The 21,793-nt window shown below is 36.9% G+C and overlaps 1 protein-coding gene across 6 annotated transcripts in view; it reads right to left on the bottom strand.

Annotated features, from left to right (window-relative positions):
- The window catches only part of PDLIM5 (PDZ and LIM domain 5), a 224,431-nt gene that overhangs the window by 93,056 nt on the left and 109,582 nt on the right, over window positions 1-21,793 (bottom strand). For 4 of the 6 annotated variants that reach the window (XM_061164378.1, XM_061164376.1, XM_061164379.1 and 1 more), the window contains 2 exons: window positions 4,490-4,532; window positions 2,403-2,821 (listed from right to left, as the gene is read on the bottom strand). In XM_061164378.1, coding sequence (XP_061020361.1) covers window positions 2,403-2,821; window positions 4,490-4,532 — 462 coding nt within the window. The remainder of the gene's footprint in view (window positions 1-2,402; window positions 2,822-4,489; window positions 4,533-21,793) is intronic. The other 2 variants (XM_061164380.1, XM_061164382.1) reach the window with 1 other exon arrangement.

Raw genomic sequence — 21,793 nt, forward strand, 5'->3', positions numbered from 1 at the left:
TGTAACACTATAAAAATATGGAAAATTCAATAATCACACACTTAGTAAAAAGGCTGACAGAGATTTCAGGAAAAGAGTTTGACACCTGATGCAGGAAATATATTCATTAATACCACAAAACACCTGCTTTTCAAAATGACATCACTGACTAGTAAATAGTAAAATGTGAGATTTATTTTTGACTTCTCTGATCTAAATGTAGTAAGAGAAACAGCAGAAAGAGCACTGCAAATCTGTCTATAGAATTTCACAAACACCACACTTTTGTTTTCATGGTAATCAAGTTTTCATTGTGCTAACACATCAGGTCAACACCTGAAATTAAGTTACTTTTAAATGCAATCAATTTACAAATGCAAAGCAGTAACTTGCTTGTTAATGATGCAAAATATATAATAGTCCCTTTCGTCCTGAATCTTGGACAGTGCAGGACACCAGACATGTGCTCAATAACTACATGTCAACTGACTGAGAAACCGCTGTAAAGTCCCTGTAACTATATCACTGCCTACAAAGTTGAAAATAATAAGTCATTTCAGGAATCACCAAAGCTATACCCGTAAAACACAAAGTTTCAGCTTGGTGTTTTCAATATAATAGTTTTCTGTAACCTCAGTTTTGCTTTTATCTCTACAAATTTTCTATTAGGAAGCCTTCCTTATAAAATTTTATGAAATGTTAGGAAGGAGAAAAGATTTTAACTTAAACACTTCCTTCAAAAGAAGTACTTTTTCCTACTGAACCTGGAATTCAACAAACAAAATAAACTTTTGTTTTTAGTCTTCCATGAGACTAGCATTTGACAGGCAGCATCTGTCTTTTTAGGGGGCTTCCCAGAGGGTCAGCAGTAAAGAACCCGCCTGCAACGCAGAAGACACAGGCTCGATCCCGAGGTTGGGACGATCCCCTTGAGGAGGAAATGGCAACCCTCTCCACTATTCTTGCCTGGGAAATACCATGGACAGAGGAGCCTAGCGGGCTACAGTCCACAGGGTTGCAAAGAGTCAGACACAATTGAGCACACATACTTCTGTCTTTTCAAGATATCTACTTTCATTACTCTAAAATCTATTGTCTTAAAATAGACAAATCAGAAAAATGACAACCAAATGCACCTCAATGCTACATACTATTTATCTTCCTCATATGAAAGAAATAACTTTCTTTGAAAGGCACTAGTTTTCCTCAGTATATACATCAACACTTTCAAGTCACCCACAACCACAAAACCACACACAGGGCCCAGGAGCTGTCCTTCCAGACTTGCTCCTTTCTCTCAGCAGCAGCCTGGAACCCTGCCACCTTCTTTTTCAAAGCCCCCAAGTTGCCATGGGAGCAGTCCTATGAAAGCACAGCCCCTTCATTACGTGAATTAACATTCAGAAGGGATTATCTCAGAAAGGACCTAACTACACAACTATTTTAATTATATTTTCCTGGGAACTGACAATGGTTAAAAACAATCACGCATGCAGATTATTTCCTTTTAAAAGACACTTTTGTCACAATAAATCTGATCAAAATGACTTTACAGAAATGACTCTGGTTTAAAGGATAGTCGCTGGATTCCAAAAATAAAATAACCGTCTATAAATGATGGCTACTGAGAACAGACTTCAATTTTTTAAAAATTTGTGCCACAAAAAAGAGAAGAAAATTATAAGGAATGGATTCTCAGAAAGTTATTATAACATTATATATTTAGTGTCCACTGCTTTAAATCTATTCATTTTAGAAAAATGTTTACAATGAAAGTATTCTCTAATTTGCTTCTGAAATTTTTAAGCCTCCGTTAATGTTACTGTCCTCTCATTACTGTTTGCTTTTAAGGACTAAATTTCAGTGTAAGTTTATCTGAAAAGAATGTGGCTTAGCTAGCTGACCTAAGCTAATGCATCATACTACAGACATGAGTCAAAAGTAAATTTGTTTTCTGTCTTCAGAATACTTCCTAGAAAAAAAGCTTCTTACAAGTTTCTCATTTCCTCTCTCTTTAGCATGAGATACATAAGCTGACACAACTGCAACCATTCTATTTCAACTTTTGGTGACTCATAAAAGAATGGAAAAATTGAGAAAGAAGGATTCAAGATTTGCCTTGCATTATAAGGGCCAGCTGCTTCACGTTGTTCCAGACTTGGAGAAAAAGAGTTACAGAGTCCGATACATGATTCATAACAGGTCAGGATGCATAATTAGGTTTGGATTAACCTATAATTGCCTTGCAGAGAGAGCTGTATTGTATATAACATAAAGCTATATTACATGTTAATGAAGCAAATGAAACTTCATTTCCCTTCTTTCAGAGAACAGCTGATTTGGGGGTGGGTGGAGATTGTGTTGCCTGGAAATCGCCTGAAAGAAGAGTTTGATAAGAGCAGAAAGCACCCTCAGCCACCTACCCATTTTGCTGTTTACTGTCACCCTGGGATCCTCTTCGCTGTCCCTCCGCTAGCTCCTGGGCAGTCTCGGCACACACGCTGCTGACTGTGGGCTGCCGTGGGACATTAACTGCAGGTTTACCAGCGCTCAGAGCGGATGACCGCTGGTCAGCACTAAGACTGGTGTTAGCATGCGGTCCAGATGCAGCGAATGGGGGAGAGGTGACAGCGGCCACGGGTGGAGGGGAAGCATGTGATGAAGTGGTCGCATGGGCTGGGGTGAAGGCAGACGATGGTGATGGGATGGATGTGACTTTTGGTGAAGACACAGAACCAAAGGGCCGCGGGGCCTTATTGTAGGCCGTGTTGGTTGTGGAAGTGACTTTGGACACAGCAGGAGATGGAATGGGCACAGGTTTGACTACTTCTTTAGGCTCTCCCTATGTAAAATAAAAACAAACACACACAACACGGCAAAGACATGCGAAACAGATCCACTGAAAAGAACACACGGCTAGTTTGTAAAAAGACAAACACAATTATGTTAGCAGGCCAAACTTCACACATTTCCAGGTAAAAATAATGAGCTGATAAAATATTAGCATGCATGCTAACTGGTCTCAACATGCATAACACAGATGCACATACTGAGTAGATAAATTTTTTTTTTAAAAAAATGAAAGGAGTTCAAAATATTTAGGAAAGAGATTAGGAAAGTTATCAAAAAGCCTAAAGGCCAACGTAAGTGCCAATTTAGACATATTCCAAAGGAAAAATTTTTTAATACCCCACAGTAAACAAAACATCACTAATCAAAACATTTATTTTAAAATATCCAGAGACTCAACTACAATTCCATCTTTTAAACACGTTTAATTACTCTCCAGAGAACAATTATTTGATTCATGCAGAAGCAGCTGGACATTTCTAACTCTTCAATTAAAAAAAAAGAAGGAATGTTCCTTTTCATCTAATTCAGAAATGTGAACATTCTAATTATTTTGATTCAAGAAACTGCCCCTTAAAAATAAAACACAAAACAATGAAACAAAATCAAACCTTTCCCTTTTCTACAGTCCACCTATTTCTCTCTCTGGAATGTTTTGAGTTATCACTAAAGATGGAATAAAATTCTTCCCTTTTCCAAAATAAATACTCAAAAGTAACATGAGAAAAAAAAAAAGATCTTAAATGTTTCTTCACAGACATCAAAGAAAAAAATAACAACTAAGAAAGATCAATTCCACCTAAAATTAACAGAATTTGTGTTTGCAAACCCCTATCACAAAGTAAGTGTGAATTTAAAAATAAAACCAGCTTAATCATCTATGATATTCAAGAATAAGTCCTTCTCATTCCCAAAGAAAAACAATTGAACTCTTTAAAAAGTACATAATGGTAGCTCTATTATGTTTAATTTAAAGGAAGAAAAAGTAATCTAATCTTACAGAAATAATAAAGCTGAGGGGGATAAAGTAACTTAATGCCTCAGGGAATCAATATGAGCAAATTCACTGAAAAGGCACAAGTAAAATTAAGGAGAAAAACCCCCAAAGCACAAAACTAGATGTAAATGAACAATGGTTTGGGACAATTTGAAGATATATATATATATATATATATATATATATATATATATATATATATATATATATAAGAAAAAAAAAGGGTACTTGCTAAAAACCTAATCCAAGAATACTCTGAAAATATAAAAATGTAATTAAATATTACCAGTAAACTGTCATTAAAGACTTATTGTGACATTCATTTTTGTAACCACTTATTTAATCTGTTTAGATTATTTGAATAAAGAGGCAAATTAAAAGTGAAGGTAAGAAATCTGGATATGAGTTACCGATAATATATGACACTAGAAATACTATTTAAATAATAAGGAATAATTATATTGTTTAAATAATAAGGAATAATTGCATGATAATTCTGTTATGTGTTGATTTTCACTATCCCTCATCATCTTTAAAGAACTGTGAGGAAAAACTGTATGGGAACTATAGATTGTCAGTATGGTCAGAGACAGGAATGGCAGTTAAAGTGGTTCAGGAGGGACAATCAAATATTACCCCAGTAATGCTGGATTAGAAACACACCTTTTGAACAGGAACTGGCTCAAGCTTGGGTGCAGCAGATGCTCTGAGGAAAAAAAAGAAAAAGGAAGAAAACATGAATTTTTGCAAACTTATTAATGAAAGGAAATGGCAACCCACTCCAGTACTCTTGCCTCAAGAATCCCATGGACAGAGGAGCCTGGTAGGCTACAGTCCATGGGGTCGCAAAGAGTCGGACACAATTAAGCAACTTCACTTTCACTTTAATATACTAAATCATCAGAATTTATAGTTTCATAATTCATGCTTTTAACTATTCACAATCTACTAATTAGTTCATGAAACTCAAATGCTGTAAGATCCAATAACTCATACACTAAGTATTCAACAGTTTTCTACACATTCAAATGAGGAAAGACAAACACCAATCCTGTTTGCTAACGTACCCATGTTTAACCTTTAAATTAAGGCTAGCCCTCACCAAAAAGGGTAAAGTAAAATAAACATGACTTTCAGTAGTTCCTGGAACAAACAACTGATCTCTTTGTCCAACAGTATCTGCCTTCTCTCTTATTATCCATGAATATGCCCAAAGGACATGTGGATCTTTGTGTGAAGATAATAAATTCTGGTTGAACTGGCTCATGGAGTATTAATTTTGTATTTATATTTTAAGTGCAGGTTAATGGATCTGTCCTGCTAAAACCAAACTGTAAATTCTTCCACTAGGCTACAATTTCAGTGAAGGCAATGATCATGGCCTACTTGAGTCTCTGTATCAGCATGGCCTGGCATGTATTAATAACAGGTTATCAGTACTGAGCATAGAAATAAGACAAAAAGGAAAAGAGGACAAAAATCCATGCACAAAAGTATTCTTGTATACAAATTTATTATTTTTAATCTATGCTTTTTTGTATTATTACTGTCAGTTTGGTTAGCACGGACTAATAGTAACGATAATTGATTCGGAGCAATTATCTCTTATAATCATGACAAATAACCAAAGCAGCAGCAATCATTATCCCCATTCTTCACAGGAGGAACTTCAGAGTTAACGTAAATTACTTCTAGAATGGAGCTAAAGCAACCATCCTTATGTATTATAATACACTGGCTGCAGTCAAGGACAGTAAATGATTGGAGAGTTCCTAATGATTTAAAGCTATTTTCCCACCATTAAGGTATACATTAGGTTTAATAATGTCAGAAGCAGTCTAACTCCTCTTATATCACACAAGACTGAGGATAAGACAGCAAGTGCAGAATTCAAGAAATATAACCACAGTAGGTAAATAATAAGTAATAAATTTTAAGCTGCAAATCATGAGATCATTTTACTTACAGAGAAGCTAACACAGGATATTTGGTCTCTACAGTCATAACCTAGTAATGAACTCTGATCAGCATTTTTAGGAGCAACTGAATTTTCCAATAACAACTAATTTAGTTAGCCAGGGAAAGCATGGACTGAATAATTGGCTAACACAATGAGAGACCACAATGGATGCTAACATTCAGTTACTGCTATGTAGAATTACACTCTACAGTTGCACAACTTTCCATGTGTGCTATCAATCAGACAATTTCTCTTTTAGCTTATAGGGTTATTATAACAAGCAAAGGAAACAAGTTCAAGAACAGAACAGTGTAATCTTTCTTTCATTGAAATTTCACAGTAAGATGCAATGACAAAGGATCTACTTGTTAAAACCACCCAAGACACAATTGAAATTTTGCCGTAACAGAGAGGACAGAATCCTTTTTCCTCTGGACACTTAAAGGTATATGCAGCTCTTCTATTAACACAAAAACAATATACACAAAAGATGATGTTTAACCTGAACAGAATAAAGTGGTTTCCAAGAAGAATAAAATGCATATATCCCATGTCTATGAAAACAAACCCCTTAGTTTTTTCTGGGTGTTAGTTCTTACTTGAATAGCGTTAGCAACAACAAAATCCCCAGAATGGTGAGTTTTCACTAACTCTATGGAGTCCAACCTCTTAATCTGTTGAGAACTTAAAGAACAGCGAGTCTTACCATATTTTATGGATTGAAAGTTCTACAAAACTATTTCTTAAAATATAGGATTCATAAAAAAATTTAAACAAATTTTTAATATCTGGCCCACTCACCTTCTGATAAAGGCCCACAAGTACAATGACATGAAATAAGAAAAGCAGTCAAAGAAAAGAGGAAAACCTGTCCTCAAAATTCCAGGACTGAGTCTAATACACATGAAAATCACAAGCATTATGTCGTAGGTGGAAAAAAAAATGACTGGCTTATAATTAAATATCAAATGAAAGAGCTGACACTATATGCAATAAAAATTAGTTATGCTGGTTTAAATACTTATATAACTACCAAATGAATCATAGAATCATTAAAATTTAGAAGGCTCCTTGAAGTGAAATATAAGTCGCTCAGTCATGTCCAGCTCTTTGAAACCCCATGGACTATACATGGAATTCTCCAGGCTAGAATACTGGAGTGGGTAGCCTTTCCCTTCTCCAGGGGATCTTCCCGATCCAGGGATCAAACCCAGGTTTCACACATTGCAGGTGGATTCTTTACCAGCTGATCCACAAGGGAAGCCCAAGAATAGTGGGCAGACTATCCTTCTCCAGAGGATCTTCCTGACCCAGGAATCGAACCAGGGTCTCCTGCATTGCAGGCAGATTCTTTATCAACTGATTTATCAAGGAAGCCTTAGAGTTACTCTATCACATGCCAATCAGATATATGTTTGACTTCTGTTTGAATATTTACAGGAGCTCACAGTTTAAGCCATGTAATTTTTGAATATTTCTGTTAAAATGACCTTCATTTTAGTATATTATTTTTTAATAAACAGAACAAGTCAACTTGCCCACATTAAAAATATTAGGAAAGGCATTTTTAATGCACAGAATACATATATAAAATCTTTGACTTTGTTACAAAGAAGAGAAGCAAAAGGCAAAGGAGAAAAGGAACATCCACTTGAATGCAGAGTTCCAAAGAATAGCAAGGAGAGATAAGAAAGCCTTCCTCGGTGATCAATGCAAAGAAATAGAGGAAAACAATAGAATGGGAAAGACTAGAGATCTCTTCAAGAAAATTAGACATAACAAGGGAACATTTCATGCAAAGATGGGCACAATAAAGGAAAGAAATGGTATAGACCTAATAGAAGCAGAAGATATTGAGAAGAGGTTGTAAGAATACACAGAAGAACTGTACAAAAAAGAACTTCATGACCCAGATAACCACTATGGTGTGATCACTCACCTAGAACGAGACATCCTGGAAAATGAAGTCAAGGGGGCCTTAGAAAGATTCACTATGAACAAAGCTAGTGGAGGTGATGGAATTCCAGTTGAGCTATTTCAAATCCTAGAAGACGATGCTGTGAAAGTGCTGCACTCAATATGCCAGAAAATTTGGAAAACTCAGCAGTGGCCACAAGACTGGAAAAGGTCAGTTTTCATTCCAATCCCAAAGAAAGGCAATGTCAAAGGATGCTCAAACTATTGTACAATTGAACTCATCTCAGACGCTAGTAAAGTAATGTTCAAAATTCTCCAAGCCAGGCTTCAAGAGTACCTGAACTGAAAACTTCCAGATGTTAAGCTGGATTTAGAAAAGGCAGAGGAATCAGAGATCAAATTGCCAACATCCGATGGATCACTGAAAAAGAAAGAGATTTCCAGAAAAACATCTACTTCTGCTTTATTGACTATGCCAAAGCCTTTGACTGTGTGGATCACAACAAATTGTGGACAATTCTTCAAGAGATGGGAATACCAGACCATCCGACCTGCCTCCTGAGAAATATGTATGCAGGTCAGGAAGCAACAGCTAGAACTGGACATGGAACAACAGACTGGTTCCAAATTGGGAAAGGAATATGTCAAGGCTATATATTGTCACCCTGCTTATTTAACTTATATGCAGAGTGAAAGTGCAAGTCACTCAGTTGTGTCCGACTCTTTGCAATCCCATGGACTGCATTCTCCAGGCCAGAATACTGGAGCAGGTAGCCTTTTCCTTCTTCAGAGGACCTTTCCAACCCAGGGAGCAAACCCAGGTCTCCCGCATTGCAGGTGGATTCTTTACCAGCTGAGCCACAAGGGAAACGCAAGAATACTGGAGTGGGTAGCCTAACCCTTCTCCAGCAGATCTTCCTGACCCAGGAATAGAACCAGGGTCTCCTGCATTGCAGGCAGATTTTTTACCAACTGAGCTATCAGGGTACATCATGGGAAATGTCAGGCTGGATGAACACAAGGTGGAATCAAGACTGCCGGGAGAAATATTAATAACCTCAGATATGCAAACAACACCTCCCTTATGGCAGAAAGCAAAGAAGAACTAAAGAGCCTCTTGATGAAAGTGAAAGAGGACAGTGAAAAAGTTGGCTTAAAACTCAACATCCAGAAAACTAAGATAATGACATCCAGTCCCATCACTTCATGGCAAATGGATGGGAAAACAACGGTAACAGTGAGAGACTTTATTTTTGGGGGCTCCAAAATCACTGCAGATGGTGACTGCAGCCATGAAATTAAAAGACACTTGCTCCTTGGAAGAAAAACTATGACAAACCTAGACAGCATATTAAAAAGCAGGGACATTACTTTGCCAACAAAGGTCAGTCTAGTCAAAGCTATGGTTTTTCCAGTAGTCATGTATGGATGTGAGAGGTGGACTATAAAGAAAGCTGAGTGCCAAAGAATTGATGCTTTTGAACTGCGCTGTTGAGAAGACTCTTGAGAGTCCCTCAGACTGCAAGGAGATCCAACCAGTCCATCCTAAAGGAAATCAGTCCTGAATATTCACTGCAAGGACTGATGCTGAAGCTGAAACTCCAATACTTTGGCTACGTGATGCAAAGAACTGACTCATTGGGAAAGACCCTGATGCTGGGAAAGATTTTAGGCAGGAGAAGGGGACAACAGAGGATGAGATGGTTGGATGGTATCACCGATTCAATGGACATGAGTTTGAGCAAGCTCTGGGATTTGGTGATGGACAGGGAAGCCTGGCGTGCTGCACTCCATGGAGTCTCAAAGAGTCAGACATGACCAAGTAACTGAACTGAACTGAACAGTATAACTTACAACAGTGAAAACTAGGAAACAACTAATTAAATATACAATGAGGAAATCAAATGATGAAACACTATACAATGATTAAAATAATTTTTAGAAAGAATTCTGAATTACATGATAACATGCTTACTTTACAATATTAAGTAAAAAAAGAAAAATATAAAATAGCATATATGGAGCATGATTAACACATGGAAAATACTGAAAACACACCAACATTTTAGTAGAAGTTCTCTGTGAATGATATGTTTTCTCCTTTCTTGTATTTTTCACATTTTATGCACTGTACATGTTCTACTTCTTATGATAAGTAATGCTATTTCTCAAAGCAGGCTTCCCAGAAAACTACTTTCCAAAACACCCTCCTCCCAAAAAGGTTCTGTTATCAGAGAAATGTAGAAAATTTAAAGTTACATAAGCATTGTAACCATAGGGCTATTCAAAGCCTTTAACTGCCTAAAGAAGAAAACACTCTGGATCATGGTCCACACCCATGAGCTTGAAATACTCATTTCTGGAACTCCTGTTTAGAATAATCATTTACTTAGGAAACCTTTCTCAAGGTTGGAATTATGAAAGGGAAAAATCCTCTGAGAAATGTTATTTTAAATAAAGAGAGTAAATCTCTGTCAGTCTGAAAAGTTTTCTTAAATCTCCTTCAGGTGGCTAAAATTAGAGAAAGAAACATTACAATCTATAAAATCCTCAAAACCTTTTGTTATCCAGAGTATCTTTCTTGACAAGCTGGTGCTTTCTTGAACATTGTTAAGCAAGATACCCAAATACTCTGAGCATAATTTAATCACTGTTTAAGGAGGAAAATCTCATTTCCTCCACCAAACTGAAATATACATTTCCCATATTCCCTGAGGAGAAAATCCTAATAAATGAATAAGTGAAACTACATCCCAAAATTAAAATTTTTATAGTTGTCTTTCTTTTAAGAACAGTATTATACTGAATATCTGCTCCTCTACTTTAGAAATGTTATAGATTACTTAAAAGCAAAAAATTCTGTAAAGACAAAGTTGATTCATATCAATGTATGACAAAACCCACTGGAAAAAAAAAATAATAATAATAAAAATTAAAAAAAAAAAAAAAAAACCAAACATCAAAAAAACAAAAAAAAAAAAACAAAAAAACTGACGTATAATTGCTAATAATTATTCCTACATTTTTCTGTTCAAATCCTGGGAAATAAGCAATGGTGTAATATATAGATCTCCCGTTCAACCACAGTGATCGTCACAGGTCACTTTTGTGCAGTGTGTGTGTTTAAAACCAGCAGAGATCCTGGCAATGGCTCGGTGCCACGGACCGAACAATCCACTTATTGTTCTCTCTTCCCTTGGTGCGACGCTTCTGCAGGGCAGTAAGCCACGGCGGGGAGAGAGGCTAGTGCCTTGGCCTTGTACTATGCTCAGCTCGTGGAATCCAAAGAACAAAGCCCACAGTGTGGTTAGAACAATCTATTTTGAAAGCTGATTGATTTTTATAAGAGCAGTATCCAAAATAAAAATCCCTGAAGCATTACAACCAGTTTCAGAACTTCTGGCTGAATAGTTGAACGGAGTTCCAAGTTACAACATTGTGTTTGAAATCAGAATTTTGATGCCCTGGTTAGAATAATGTATAGGAAAAGTAATACCAAAAATAAGCAATAGATCTAATAAAGATTAAATCAAAGGGATCATGAAAAACTTCACTGTATGAACACTCATTGAATTTTCTAATACTGCTGTATAAAGTAAAACTTTTTTAGCTAATAAAAGTCACTAATGAATGTTCACATTAGTGTTTAAAAATGAGGAATTATGCAACAGAACTGGACTGATAAAGATTACTCACATTACTCATTATGTCTTGGTGATGCCTTCAACCATATCTAATACACTTAATTCATAAACAATCATACAGAGAAGAGAAGGAATTTTAGTTCATCTTCCGTGAGATGAGCTCTATCTAAGTTTCCCACAGCATGGCCATCTTTGGGCTCACTGACCTCGGGACCCATAAACACTAGGGCACATCATTAATCACTTTAATTGCAAAGTTGTCAATTTGCAATAACAAAGCAACTCCAGAGGGAAAAAAAGTGAGCACTCAAGTGTGTAGAGTGATGTCTCTTTAAACCATTTCCCCATATTTAATTGTACTTCTAGTTAGTCGGCTTTTCTAAAACTCAAACCTTAAACATTTAAATCACTTATGGCAATGCATCAGTGGTTTTTTCCCAAATGATTTGAGAACACGTAAGGATTATTTTTCCTACAAACAAAAGTACAAAATAGCTATATATCAGTATGCTGCATATACAGTAGTAGCTATATGTCAGGGTTTCCCAGGTGGCTCAGTGGTAAAGAGTCCACCTGCCTACGGAGGAGACACAGGTTCAATCCCTGGGTTGCAAAGATCCCCAGGAGGAAGAAATGGCAACCCGCTCCAGTATTCTAGTCTGGAAAATTTTATGGACAGAGGAGCCTGACCAGCTACAGTCCATGGGGTTGCAAAGAATCAGACACAACTGAGCATGCATGCATGCAGCATATTATTAACACACCTTTCAGTTTATAAAAGATTATACTCACCACATACACATGTATTCATACACACAGTCTCAGCTTCTTTCTCTCTCTTTGCACTTTCTCTATTACTATCTGAACCACCAGGGAAGTCCCTCTCTATTACTATGAGTACTAAATATAGAGAGACAGAAATAACAACTGAAAGTGCAACAGACTTAGTAGAGAAAGAAGGAAAAGAGAAAAGCAATGGAATTGCTAGAAGCCCTCTGAGTACCTGGGGCCTTCCTCTACTGAGGCTTGGCTTGAAAATGAAAGGGGTGCTGAAAAATTCACAACAGGCAATTACCACTTGATATTAATAATTACCTCTCTGTGTAAGGAAATGGCTTTTGTTGTAAAGATTCTTTTCCGGTGGTTACAAGAGTTGATGGGGCTTGAGAAGAAATTTTCAGCAACCAAGTTCTAAATCAAGCCACAAAGTGAGGCAGGGAGGGGCTGAGGAAGTAAGGAAGGGAAGGAAAGGACATCTACTGAGCTTCCCTGACCAGATCGGTCACAGCATTTTCAAGATGGAGTATAAGGGGCTTGTGAGAGAAAGCAGCATTAGGCTGAACTTAAAATGACAACATAATTTCCTATTATACAAACAATGAGAGGATCACGGTCGACATTACACGTACTGGGGTCTTATTAGGAGCTCCACAGTAAATTAAAGGCCTTATACACAAGGTATTCCTTAAGTTTCAGAAGTAAAGTCTACAGATGTTAAAGAACTTGGATCACTAAAAGGTTTAAGGCAAATATCTACATTATCCTTCCTCTGATATATCCATCTCACATAGCAGGAAGCAGCAAATTAACAAATATTTCTTCATCTCATGATGTTCTGCTTTATTTTCTACGGTTGAAGCTCACCAATTTAACGCTATTAAGATCTTTAGAATTGCAAACTGAATACTAATCAATTTAAATAACTAGTTTGAGTGAGAGTTTTATATATTACTTGATATCCTTCACTTGAGATCACCCTTTCATTTGGCCAGCCTTCAATAATTTTGAGGTGGAAGAGGCATATAATAAGTCAATAAATAAAAGTTTCACACAGTGATAAATGCAAAATTTCCTATTATTCTACTTGATTCTAAATGGAAAAAAATTATTTTTTAATGCTATATTTATTTCCACAAAAGCATTTTTATCAGGGAAGAAAGTTTTATCTGTTTATTGTGCCTCATGTCCACACTCCAAATAATCTCAGCATCACTTAAGGGGAAAAATGCACTTTTCTAACCAGTGTTTATAAAATAATTTTTATAAACAAGAAAGTTGAAGAGATTATATAACATCATAGGTATGTTGAAGTTTCAATAAAAGGTACTTCAATGCTCAGGATAATTCATTCTTATTAAAAATAAAATTTTTATCAAGTAAAAATACTATTTCAATAAAGGGTTTATATAATGCAAGGAGGCTATTTTGTATGCCCCATTGTTAAAAAAACAGCAAACTTTTCTGGAAAGGGTGAGACAGTCAATATTTTAAACTTTGTGGGCCATAGGATACAGATTCAACTACTCTGTTCTGCCATTATAGCAAGAAAGATGATCCAGACAAAATGTGAGTGAGCATGACTGTGTTCCAACAAAACTTCATTTATAAAAACAGGTAGGCGGATAGACTGTAGGCCACAGTTCGCTAACCCCTAGTTTAGATTATTTCATGGTTTTGACTATAACAAACATTCTAGTAAATAATCCTACATGACCATGGCTCTTTTGGAGTCTAAACCTCATAATCATTTTGTATAAAGGAAAACCTCGAATTACAATCTGTTCAGACACTGACGGGCATAAGATATGAGAGTTGAGCTTCTCATTACTCTTTCGGCAAGACACTACCTTTCAATCCCTCTTAATTCCTCTACTTCAAACTTTCATACTACTTGCCACTGAATGATCCATCTAAATTTCCAAACCACCCAATCAAATAAAATTCATACCATAGGACACTGATACTGAAGCTTGGAGAAGGGACAGGTTTAATATTCTTGGATTAAGGGTGACATTTTAAGTACTGTTTTTAACTTTGCACCTCGGTTCCTTTGCTAATACATGATAAAGTCTACTAAAGACCTCTCTCACCTTCTGCTTCTATGTATTACAAATGCAACTGTGTAAGTAACGTAATGTTTTTCTTTTTTGTTCTAAAAAAAAAAAAAAAGTGTACCATGCTTTCTGTGAGAGAAGCTGAGGAGTATAATTTCCTTCTTTTCCAATTTTTCACCAAAATTCTGTATTTTATTTCATATCAGACACAATTATAATACTTTTAGGACTAATATAAACAAGCAATCTGTAGCAGTTTCATTCACTCAAAACCTACTAGGTTTCTATCTTCCTTAAGGCACAATGGTAACTACTTTCATTCAATATACATTCTCTTCCAGCTCCAATCAAGTAGAGAAAACAAATTTTTATCAAAATAGTAAATACTTCATTACTAATAAGAAACTAATAGGATTTTCAAAGCAAATAACCTACCTGTGAAACATTAGGAATTCCATTTATACATTTATTCCATTTATTCTTGGCTTTTTCATGACATTATTAAAATACCCTTAACAAATGTGCTTAAAATTCATTAAGCCCATTTAGAGAAGGAATTCTCTTAAAATCTCTTAAAATCCATTAAGAGAGAAGGAATCAATAACAAATCATATGCACACATGGATTTTCACAGACATCTAGCAATACATAAGAGTCAGATGCTGAAGAACAGGATAAAAGCAGCATCAGTTCAGTTCCATTCAAGAGCTCAGTCATGTCCGACTCTTTGCAACCCCATGGACTGCAGCACTCCAGGCTTCCCTGTCCATCACCAACTCCCAGAGCTTGCTCAAACTCATGTCCATCAAGTCAGTGATGCCGTCCAACCATCTCATCTCTGTCGTCCCCTTCTCCCCCCACCTTCAATGGCTCCCAGCCTCAGGGTCTCCTCCAGTGAGTCAGCTCCCCACACCCGGTGGCCACAGTGCTGGGGCTTCAGCAGCATAAGCAGGCACAGTTCATACCCTGATGTCTGTCTACCGATTTTTTTTTTCCTTCCTTTTAGGAAAAGCTTAGGGCCTTAAAGAGACAGAGAGATCCTCCTATCTTTCATACTCAGCCTTTTCTCTTATCAAGCTCTTTATTGATACAGGAATACTTTGAAAAACAGGTGAAACACTAAATAAAGGCTCCAAGTCTGTGACACCAACAAAATTAAATAGCTATAGTTTCTCTGTTAGCACAAGGACAGTAATTCTTCCCCAATAAAACTGTTCTGAGGATGGAACAAGGTCACGCACGTAACACACCCAGCAGTGACTGGCACAAAGTAAGCAGTGACAGACATTAATTTCCTACCCCTCATGCAGAAAATACGAGCCTCGATTTCTGGGAATTATTCCCTTTGGATTATATACTGTCAGAGCCAAGTCAAATTATCTACCAGGGTATGTTTCAAGAGAAAACAACAACAAACTAGAAATTAACAAGAAAATATCACTTAAGTGAATACATCCCAAATGCCAGTAATTTCATTTTGCCCATTACATAAACTACCTCATTTACTTTTTCTAAGAAAATAATATTGTTCTCATTTTAATCACAGGAAGAAGCAACTCAGTTAGCTTCAATAATTTGACCATAGCTTAGAATTTTAAAACGGTAGAGCCAAGATTTGAACCCAAGATGCTTCCAGATGCTTTAAATGCAACTCCAACACTCTGCCTTCTAGGAATAACATCAAAGTGAAAGCCACAAAAGTAACTTTGGTGAAGAACTACAGACAGAAATGCTTTCAAACAATGAATAACTATTAATTTTCTATTAACTAAAAACTATCCTATTTTCAATCATGTTATTTACAGAATGCCACCGTTGTTTTAATTCATATAAAAATGGAAGTTACTCATGGTAAACCACACATATATGTATAGATATTTAGTTCACATACAGATATACAGAGGTAGATGATATATATACAGATATCTTATCTACCTATCTGATTCTTGATCTATAGAAAGCACACATTTTACAGCTTGAACAATACAGACATTAAAAAAAAGTTTAAGTTCTTCACAAGATTCCCAGTTAAGGGTTTATAAACATGCAAAAACAAAGAAACAAGCACCTTCAGTGCATTCTTCCATATTTTTCCAGAGAAGAGGACTATTTTCCCATAGGAATTCTCTAATAACTTCATTTCCCAGCAGGATGGAGCTGAAGGTTCCTTAATAAAGGTGCTAACCTGGGTGCTAAACTAAACCGGGTTTCTGATTAAGATAGCAGCTGGCTTCTGGGTCAGTGGCCATGCAGATCCCAAGATACATATCTTCTTGTGGGTATGTGTCAAAAACTTTACATTTCTATCTCTTCTTCCTGGTGAACTTGAGAAAATAAGGGACTGGCATCACAGTCCCCATTACACCTACTGATGGTGATGTGCTACCAGTATCCCTGAATGAGTAAGACTGCCAGTCTGATGAATGCCTGTGATACAGGGGTGTATACTGCACGTGCAAGATTACAGAAATGACTATGATGCCTGCTTTTCAATTTGGTTTAGCTGTATGTATTCGTGGCAAATAGATGGGGAAACAATGGAAACAGTGAGAGACTTTATTTGTGGGGGCTCCAAAATCACTGCAGATGGTGACTGCAGCCATGAAATTAAAAGACGCTTGCTCCTTGGAAGAAAAACTATGACAAACCTAGACAGCATATTAAAAAGCAGAGACATTACTTTGCCAACAAAGGTCCATCTAGTCAAAGCTATGGTTTTTCCAGTAGTCACGTATGGATGTGAGAGTTGGACTATAAAGACGGCTGAGTACTTAAGAATTAATGCTTTTGAACTGTGGTGTTGGAGAAGACTCTTGAGAGTCTCTTGGACTGCAAAGAGATCCAACCAATCAATCCTAAAGGAAACCAGTCCTGAATATTCACTGGAAGGACTGATGCTGAAGCTGAAACTCCAATACTTTGGCCACCTGATGCAAAGAACTAATTCACTGGAAAAGACCCTGATGCTAGGAAAGACTGAAGGCGGGAAGAGAAGGGGACAACAGAGGATGAGATGGTTGGATGGTATCACCGACTCGAAAGACATGAGTTTGAGCAAGCTCTGGGAGTTGGTGATGGACAGGGAAGCCTGGCGTGCTGCAGTCTATGGGGTCACAAAGAGTCGGACACCACTGAGGGACTGAACTGAACATATATTCATATATTCCTAGTCACTAAGTAATACATTTTTAATAGTGTTCAATTCTTTTTGAATCAGCCTATACTTTTATAAACAAACACATACCCTTATGTTATGGTCAGAACCTAACTTCTGTTTACCCTACCGATCTGTTATAATTACTATGGGCTTCCCTATTACCATAAACTACTTTAACCTAGCACCTTCTCATTCCTGACCTATATGTATTACACCTACTGTCACTTCAAGCGCAGGGCAATACTCATGCTATATCTTTTCCTTGATTATTTCATTGATTAATTAATTCCCCAAATATTTATTGAGCCCCTAAAGAGCAGGTTCTGCTGTAGGAGATGGCACAACAGCCATGAATAATACAGACAAGATCCCTACTCTGAAGTTGCTTATGTTCTACTTGGAAGAAGCAGGCTAAACATAAACAAGCAAGGTATGTCACATGGCAATGATGTAATGCAGCATAGTAAAGCAAAACAGGGGCATGCTAAGTCACTTCAGTTGTGTTTGACTCTTTGCGACCCTCTGGACTGTAGCCCGCCAGCCACTCTGTCCATGGGATTCTCCAGGCAAGAATACTGGAGTGGGTTGCCATTCCCTTCTCCAAAAACAGGGGCGGGGATACATTATTTTATATGAAGGAGCCAGAGAAGGTCTCTGTAAGATGAAATCTGATAAGAAACCTGAAGCAGAGAATTCCAGGCTGACCATAACATAGCAAGTGTTAAATCTTGGAGGCAGGAACGTGCCAACGGGCTGGAATGAGAGGAAAAACAGAAAGAGCAGTGAGAGAAAGCCAGAAAGCCAACTAGGAGGCAGAACACATAAGCTACTTCACACCACTATAAGGATCCTGTCTTCTTACCCCTCTAAGTCAGATGAAAATGTATACCTAAATATAGTACTTCATTTTGTAAGAAAGCTAAATCCAAATCTCACATCAAAGGAGTAAATCTCAACACACTGCCAAGCAATAAAGTAGCCCGTAAGTATGCTTGAACTATATAAGCTACTACTTGCTTAAGGAAGGAGAAAAGAGAGGGACTAAAACTTGTCCCAGATCTTAAATATATAAAGACAAACAGAATACAGATGGAAAAGAACGAAATAGCTAATTTGTTCTTCAAACATCCAAAGCTTAGATAATGCTCTTTGAGGCTCACTTCTATATGCTCTCTCTCTTGTGTTAGTACTGGAGGCACAATTTTGCCACTAACTTTTTCCAGATACATCACTTTTTCTATTCTTGTCTAGGCTAAACAAATTAAATTGTGAAATTTTTCGGTAAAGTAAGTATTTTTAGGTATTTCAGTAAAATTCAAGGGGACAAGCATTCCAACATTTAGTACAGCCTTATTAGGAAAACAAAGTCAGGCTGCTGTCTCGTGGAAAGCACAGAAATGAAAACTTTTCATTCTTTATAGTCTAAACTTAGGTTTTTCCATTTATTTAACACTTAAAAAATAACTTGGGGTGGGTTTAGGTTTCCTAAAAATCTGGAGTACTCAGAGTCTAGGAATTTAAAAATTAATGATCAAATGCGGCTATTTTAGTCATAGATAAGCCAGATCTATCCTTAATAACTTTAAGATGAGCCCTAAATTTCACACTTATCAGTTTAGAAGTACAATCATCCTCATCACTGAATCTTATTAAATTAAAAATTCAAAGTAGACTGTATGATAATAATATCTAAATCTGAAATAAAGGAAAATATAAAGCTGATAAGTGTTCAAGTATTTGTTCATCTTTTAAAATTCTTATTTGTGATTAACTTCACAATTATTCTATCACAAAGAAAGGACTGAAACAGAGTCAGTCGTTTCTTTTATTCAAAAAACTTTATTTCTGTTTATAGAATTTTTAAGTTTTCCAATGTTAACAAGGTTTTTTTTTTTTTAAGCAAAGGGAAGATATAAAACATTGTATATTCTCTAATACCTCTGTCATTACAGGAAGAAAATTTGAAACTCTAGCAAATTAGACACACATTCTGCCTATGTTACCAAAAGGTAATAAGCTTATTATCCTGAGACAATTCATTCTCTCCACCATGCTGTGAATCTCATATATAAAAATATCCCCAAATAGTGCTTCTTAACAGTAAACAACTCAAAATATATGTGTCTCATCATGCAAGTTCAACAACACCCAAACTGGGCTACACCTTTCAATGGGACAAATCCACTGATCAAAACCCTGAAAACTGGCAATGTCAAATTGCTACAAAAACTTATAAATGCTTCTTCTCAATTTCAGTACTTATCCCACTGTAGACCAGGAAGAAACGAACTGGTACCAGTGTCCAGGGGCTGCAAATTGAGCAGCACCAAAGTAGACCACTGTTTTCAAGCTTTTCATCACAATACACAGTGAAAAGTATAATTTCATGACCTAACTGGTACAAATCTGAATCAACAAAAACACGTATTTTCACATGCAATCCATTATAATATATTCTGTTCTAGTCCATTTTATTTACAAAAGAAAAAGGGGGAGAGGAGATGCTGGCCCTGACTCAAACTGAATGCATATGAGCCTCAGTTTGAAGAACAGTATTTTGAATCTCTTGACTAGGGGCAGGTGGAGGGGAGGGGAAGGAGGGCAGAGAACTCAGAAGGGTTTGGAAGCTTGATAACAAACATGATGGTTGCCTAACAGGCCACACAAAAATACTCATTGAACTGAAACAGCCAATTCACAAAACAATATTAGGCTAGTTTTAACTTGCAGAAAGTATTACATTCAATAATATCCTTAAAGGCACAAAATAAACAGATGTAGCAACAACAATTAACACAAGAGTCTGGCTCAGACATGTCTTAAAGCTCCATCTCACCAAATTCGCTTTTGACACAATTACAATCATTGACAAGAACAGAACTGCTGACCACAGGCTACCATATGTATTGTATTGTTCCAACAAATCCACTGATCAAAACCTTGAAAACTGGCAATGTCAAACTGCTACAAAAACTTATAAATGCTTCTAGCAAGTACTTAAAAACAACTGGATGATGAATGTTTTCCCTATTTGAAAATGTGTGAAAATTTAGAGAAGCCAAACACCAATACTTCACTCTCAGGACAAGCAACTTGAAATATATTTGATTCTTTAGTGAGAGAAAAATACATCCTCACTGTTTCCCTTACACTGGCGTTAAACATAGGGCTTTCCAGGTGGTGTCAGTGGTTAAGAACCTGTCTGCCAATTAAAGAGAAATAAGAGACACGAGTTCGACTCCTGGGTCAGGAACATCCCCTGGAGAAGGAAATGGCAATCCACTCCAGTATTCTTGCCTAGAGAATCCCATGGACAGAGGAGCCTGGCAGGCTACAGTCCATAGGGTCACAAAGAGTCGGACATGACTGAAGCGACTTAGCACGCACACACAATGTTAAGCGTCCCCTAAAAAGTCTCTAGAGAACAGAAATAGGAGACTCCTGTCATATTTACTTCCTCTTTTCAAAGATTCACAGAAGGACCTGAGACCTCACAAGATTAGAACCAATTCAGAAACAAACACACAATGCGCTCTGTACTGCGATCCTTAGAAAAACATTTACAATAAAGAAAAATGCATTTTTGTAACTGATACCAAAGTTCCTAATTCCTTTCAAGACAACAATGCTTCTTTTCTTCCATAATTATTCTGATATTTAATTCTTTTGGCCGCTTTTCTAAAATGCTCTTGTTAAATACTGATCGTGAGCTTTCAGTGAAAAGGGCTTTCTCTTAGTTTGAGCTGTCTACCTGGAAAGGGCTGTCCAGTGATGATATTCACACAGGAGCTGTGACACCGTCACAGGGGTTCTTTCGTAGGAGAAGAGGAGGGCAATTGCCTACAAGGTGCCTTGCAGCTCAGGGGAACGTGAACACCTCTGTAACACAGCTTGCGTCATACAGTATTCTTTTTCTTTCAGAAAAACTGTCTACATTAGCTAACTCTTTCATTTCTCTTAAGCATTTATTACTTATAACAAGATGTGAGACTCGGGACAGACTGGCAAATAAGCCCAATACCTGCCTGAAAGGCAAGCAAACCATAAGTAAATTTTAAAAATTCTTAGCCTGGTCACTTTAATAAGCAATGTAGTCCCTAGAATGTCCAGTATCTCACAGAGTTGAAAGCAGATGTCCCAGAATCAAATCTTAGCATAAGTAGATACAGTAGGGAGTCCCCCAAAAGAACAAGGCACGGTTTTCTTGACATAAGAGAAGCCATTTTTGGCCCAAGCTGTTTTGTGATCTCAGCCTGGCCACAATGCTTGTGAAAGATCTCAGTAATTAATGATCGTAAAGGAATTAAGGGAATTCAGGAACAAGTGAAAAGCTGTCAAGAAACACTAGTTCAATGACAAAACAATGTCCTAGTTCCTTCTCAAGGGATATGCATAACCATCTGATAACATATCTTTGAGTTCTGCAGGAACCAAGGCCCTAACCCAGGTACAGGA

Source organism: Dama dama, chromosome 17 (genome assembly GCF_033118175.1).
Source record: "Dama dama isolate Ldn47 chromosome 17, ASM3311817v1, whole genome shotgun sequence".
Classification (NCBI taxonomy): domain Eukaryota; kingdom Metazoa; phylum Chordata; class Mammalia; order Artiodactyla; family Cervidae; genus Dama; species Dama dama.